Source organism: Eptesicus fuscus, chromosome 6 (genome assembly GCF_027574615.1).
Source record: "Eptesicus fuscus isolate TK198812 chromosome 6, DD_ASM_mEF_20220401, whole genome shotgun sequence".
In the NCBI taxonomy this organism is placed as follows: Eukaryota; Metazoa; Chordata; class Mammalia; order Chiroptera; family Vespertilionidae; genus Eptesicus; species Eptesicus fuscus.
Window position 1 is genome coordinate 6,899,397 of NC_072478.1, and position 5,381 is coordinate 6,904,777.

The 5,381-nt window shown below is 57.1% G+C and overlaps 1 protein-coding gene across 1 annotated transcript; it reads right to left on the minus strand.

Annotated features, from left to right (window-relative positions):
• Positions 1-440: 440 nt before the first annotated feature.
• Positions 441-3,372, minus strand: RNF187 (ring finger protein 187). Its single transcript, XM_008151530.3, has 4 exons — positions 2,853-3,372; positions 1,674-1,766; positions 1,260-1,481; positions 441-722 (listed from the first exon to the last, which is right to left on the minus strand). The coding sequence occupies exons 1-4, from the start codon at positions 3,363-3,365 to the stop codon at positions 720-722; spliced, it is 831 nt and encodes a 276-aa protein (XP_008149752.3). The 5' UTR covers positions 3,366-3,372; the 3' UTR covers positions 441-719.
• Positions 3,373-5,381: the final 2,009 nt, after the last annotated feature.

Sequence of the window (5,381 nt, forward strand, 5' to 3'; positions counted from 1 at the left end):
GGGACAATGACGGAGAAGTGAGCAGGGCAAGCGGACGCACTGGGAGATACCAGGAACAGAGCTGCAGGTGAGGTGCGCAGGGGGCTGACTTCCCAGACCCAGGAGAACCCGGGGGCCATTACTGCACGGAGAAATTGAGCTGTGGGTGATCTGTGGGGGACACAAGCTGTCAGGGCCTCAAGCAGGAGTGACAGGTTGATCTACCTGCCCATCCTCCCCACCTGGGCAACCTAGGACTCCTTTTCCTTTGATGATCACCCCGAATTTAACCTTAACTCTTCTGCCTGATGCTCAGACAGGGGTCTTTAAACCTGAGTAGAACAAGGCCCATCATGGGCAGCATTTAAAGGGGGCAGGCGCCAGGTCTGGACAACCCAGCCACCCAGCGGCTGTGACAACAGCTGTCACGGAGATCCCAGGCAGACGTGAAGAGACTCGGCAGCGGCAATAACAGCTTTATGAAGAGAAAGAACAGGATACACTTGAGTTACTGATGCCTCCCCACCGCTTCAGGTCTCCACAGTGAGGCTGGCTTTCACAGCCCAGAAACACGAACACCCGGGAAAGAAAACACCGACACTCCTGAGGGGACAACCCAAGGCGGCACCTACGGTACGAAGCCCAGTCACACCTAGGTGGAGACCCTCCGGGGTCCGGAAGGAGGCGGATGGAGCTGCTGGGGGCTGGGCCACGGTCGAGCCAGCTTCCTCTGCCTGGCATCACTGCAGAGAGAGAGAGAGACAGGGAGAGAGAGGAGGAGGTAGAGGAGGGAGCTGCTGTCCTAAAATCCAGGTGGCCATGCCCCAGTTCCACCAGCCACAGGCAGCTCCCCAAGGCTGAAGCCAAGCCTCCCATGATGATCACCCCACACCACCACCTACCCGCAGCTGATAACAAGCATTCCCTGAGTGAAATGGCACTTCCCAGCCGAGAAGGGGAGGGTGGGGGCTGCTGGCTCAGATCAGAGGGGGTACAAAGAACCCAGAGCCTCCAGGGCAAGGCCTCAGACATAGGGTGTGAGGACATGAGGGGAAAGGGTCAGGTGGCCATCACCTTCCTGCAGAGTGCTAGGGTAGGACAAGGGCCTGGCGCTTCAATATTGGGGAGCAGCCCTCCCTCATGAAAGATCACCAGCAACATGGAGGCCGGGGAGTCGGCTGGATTACTCATTCCTGAAATTCAGCCCCAAACGAAGGCCAGGCCTCGCCTTAAGCCCTCTCTTGGCAGCTTAAGGCTTTCAAGACGGGGCCAGGGCCCACCTGGAGCAGCATGCTAAGGCCCAGGTTGCGGTGCCTCTGCTCCAGCTCCGACAGGGCCTGCAGGAGGGACCTGAACCTCTCTGCAGGGTCAGCATCCTCCTCTTCGGGGGACCCCTCCTCTTTTTCTGCCTCCTGCAGGAAGCGCTCCTCCTCCTCCACAAAGAAAGCCCGAAGCTTCCTGTAGTCGGTCAGGGCCTTCTTCCTGCGGTCCATCACGTGTCCCTGCAGGGCAGGTGGCAGGGAAGGACACGTGTCCTCAGGCCGTACCCAGGACCCCAGCCCCAGGATGACCACCTCAAGGAGAAAAGGTTTGCTACAGAGGGCTCAGTTCCTCCCCCAGGCCCTGCCCGATAGAGTCAAGACTCCACACCCATGTCCCCTCATTCCCGCGGACCCAGGTCCACTCCTACTTGCCTTCCACACGGCAGCAGCAGACTCGGCCTGGCCATGCAGGTCCCGAGCATCATTCAGATCTTTCCTCATGATCTCCACAGACCCCTTATTCTCCTGGGAAGAGACACTGGTTACCAGGTGGGTGACCACCCCTGAAGGTCTAGGACACCCCTCCCTTAGCCCAATCCAGGGGACATTACTAAACATCTATCGAGAAGGCCCCACTGCATGGTCCTGGCCTGCCAGACTCATGCAAACAGGCTGCAGGTACCAGAGGGGTCTTAGTGACCACCGCCCCCCCCCCCGCCCCAAGCTTGCTTCCGAAAGAAGCCTCTTAGAAAATCCTGTGCTAAGAATCTAACCAAAAAACTGGACATGAGTGTCCCTCAGTTTCCAGTGTTACTGTCACTAGCACAGGGATGGATATTTGCCAAAAATAGTCACCATATCCTTTTCAGAAGGAACGGCCCTGGCAGGGCCACTCTAGGAATCCCACCAGACCCTGCATGCCCCCTTTGGGGTGAGCACGGCCACACCCAGGGCCCATTAGGCACCCGTCACTGGCTGTGCACCGACCAGGTAGGTGGGAAGAGCCCCCACCCAGCAGGAGGAGAATCCAGCTAGTCTGGCTGGCTATTTATTCTCTCATAAACTACTCTGCGCGCCCACAACCTAAAAGGGTGGGTCCCTGGGTTGCCAGGTGGTGGGTTTCCACCCAGGGTCAGACACCCCATGCAGTGCAGATAAGGTACCAGAACAAAGTAAATGGAGAGGCTCAGGGAGGGCTAAGAGGGGATGAGAAATGTGTGGGAGGGGCGGAGCCTGGGATAGGGAGGGGCTTATCTGCTAGACAGCCTCAGAGGGTTCACCCGTGGCGGGGGGAGGCTGCCACCGGGTTCCGTCATGCATGGAGGAGGGGCAGTAAGGCCTAGAGAACTAGGCACAGGGGCGGACCCCACAGCAGGACACCATCTGGGGTGGGAGAGGAAGGACAGCCCCAAGGGGAAAGGATGGGCAGAAGATGGGGAGGCCCACAGACACCTTCCGGGGACGGGGGAGCGGACAGAGCACCTTCTGGTGGTGGGGGATTTGGTAACAGGGCATTGTCCGGAGGACGGGGAAGGCGGTCAGGGCGCCGTCCGGGGGCAGGCACCGGGGTCGGGAAGGGGACAGCGGCGCACAGGCACCGCTCTTGCGCACCTTGCCGCGCAGCACCTTCCTCCAGCGGGGCTCCCACTCGGGTGGCTCGGGCCCCGCCGCCATTCGGCAGGCGGCGCACAGCGGACCCCCGTCGACGCGACACAGCAGCTGCAGCGCCGCCTCCGAGGCCGGGCCGTCGCGCGTGGGTGCTGCGGCCGCCTCCTCGAGCGCCAGCAGGCGGCGGCTGAGCGGCGGGCGGCCGGGCTCCACGGCGCGCTGCCAGCAGTCATCGGCGCACTCGGGGCAAGGGAAGGGCCCGTCCTCCTCCGCCCAGAAGCGCACCACGCAAGCCCGGCAGAAGCGGTGGCCGCAGTCGGCGCGCACCGGCTCGCGGGGCGCGCGCTGGCACAGGGCGCAGGCGGCCTCGGCGGGGCCCGCGGGGAGCGCCAGGGCTGCGGCGGGTACCCTTGGAGAGGGCGCAGGCGGAGAGGCCCGAGAGCGCGGACCGGGACGGGGACGCAGACGGAAAGCGCAGACGCTGCGCTGGACCGAGACAAGGATGCCGACCAGCATGCACTGGGCGGGAACGGACAGGACGCTGCGCGCACGGTCCTGGCAGTGGTGTACGCTACCCGCGGGTCTTGTCAACGCAGCGCTTCACTCTGGCCGGTGGGTCACCCCGAAATCATACAGGGATTTTCGCTTCCCCCATAAATGGCTCGTGGGCGAGAGAGAAGCCAAGTTTTATTATTTGGAGAGCATTAAAAAGTCTTTTGTCAGCTGCCAGGACCTGAGCGGCAAGCACCCCACCCCCCCACCCCTGCCACACACGAAAGCAACCCCTCCCCCACCACACGCACGCACGCGCGCTGCGCAATGTCGCGGGGCTGGGGGAGGTGCTGAAAGATGGTCTGCGTGTGGGTCCCCAGAACCACGGTTCTGCACGGCCCCTCACCCCCAGCGCGCCGCGCGCGACCTCCTCCGGGTGAACTGTTCGCGCTGCCCCCGGTGAGGACAGTTCATTGATTCAGAATGAAGGCATCTAGGACATCCCGCGGATACCGGCCCCTGGATATTCGTTAGCTTTTATTAAAGTTTTGGGGAGGAACAATCTGTTTACTTTGAACACAACCAAGCACCCAATTTTGTTTTTTAAAAAAAATCACGGGCTGGGCTGGTGGCTCAGTGATTGAGCGTGGACCCATGAACCAAGAGGTCACTAGTTCTATTCCCAATCAGGGCACATGAGCATCCCCAGTAGGGGGCAGTCAGTCCATGATTTTTCTCTCATGTTTACTGTATCTCTCTATCCTCCCTCTCTCTAAAATCAGTAAGAAAAACATTTTTTAAAAAGAATACATAATGAGATTAAAATAATCTGCATGGCACTTACCACTATGTGATTTTTAAATTTTTAAAAATGAATTTACTCTTCCCATACAAGTGCAAAACCTTTCGAAGTTCTGCTTTTCAGTTTTAAAAATCAGATATAGACTTAAAAATGCACCAAATGGGAGTCATAAGTGAGACTGGCAAACCTGTGTTGGACAATTAGACATGAGCAGAGCAAAGACTATATAGGCGGGGTACAGAAAGCCCTGGGTGCCTAACAACTGGGAAAATAAGGGCCTGGCTTCAGGGTAATCTTTCCTCCCCTAACATATAGCTGGTTGTGTGGTTCAGACCCTCCCTGACCTTTCCTCCCCTGGCCTGTCACTACTCATGTGGTAGATCCCCCCCTCGGAGGAGGAACTGGGGAGCTGGAGAGTAGCCCTTAAGCATTGAGCCCCCAGGACACTGAGGTTCTAACCCATATCACATACCTCTAGGCCTCAGTTGCTTCTCAGCCCCAGGCCCAGAAAAGCAGCAAAACCATACAAGCCATGCCAGGGCTGCCTCAGGACCACCTGCATTGACTAATGACCACTGCCCTGGTACCAGCCAATCAGTGGAGACCTGGAAAGCTGATGAGTATTCCGTTACTATCCCACCCCCTCGTGCTACCATTACCTTTCTCCAGAACTCAAGTACTGAGGTTGCTGAACCAAGATTCAGCCTAACACCTGATTCCGTTTTCACTGCCCACACAACCAATCAGTTCCCAGCAGAACCTCAACCCCCTAAAGGCCTAACCCATGGTGTCTTGTGATTTTGCCCTATGTAATCTGTAACCTACACACCATCAGGGAGTGGAGTCTTTCATAGCACTAGCTCCCCATCTTTGGATTGGCCAATTTAATATTAAATGTCTTTCATTCTACACTGCAAACTCCTGCTTGTGCATTTATTTTGGCCTATGTGCACAGGCAGATGGACTCATATATTAGTCGGTATCACTACTGAGAGGTCAATTTGAAATCATTGTGGTTGTGACATTGTGATTTATAATAAAAATATATATATATTTGAATTTCACCTCAAATATAGCTCTTAACACCCTTAGAATTTCCTGTGATAAGCATCATAAAGGTGTCTTTGTTATGTGAATGAGGTGATTCTGTAAAGCCCTGAAGGATGGAGCTGGCCATCAGGGAACTAACCAGTGATTAGAGGGTTGAAAATTTCAGTCCCACCCCTCATCTTGGGGGA

Excerpts from the sequence above, each read along its gene's own strand:
- RNF187 (XM_008151530.3), bottom strand. The coding sequence starts at position 3,365 with ATGCTGGTCGGCATCCTTGTCTCGGTCCAGCGCAGCGTCTGCGCTTTC. Across the intron at positions 1,767-2,852 it reads GGAAGGTGCTGCGCGGCAAG|GAGAATAAGGGGTCTGTGGA; the intron begins GTGCGCAAGAGC and ends GTCTCTTCCCAG. Across the intron at positions 1,482-1,673 it reads CTGCTGCTGCCGTGTGGAAG|GGACACGTGATGGACCGCAG; the intron begins GCAAGTAGGAGT and ends CCTGCCCTGCAG.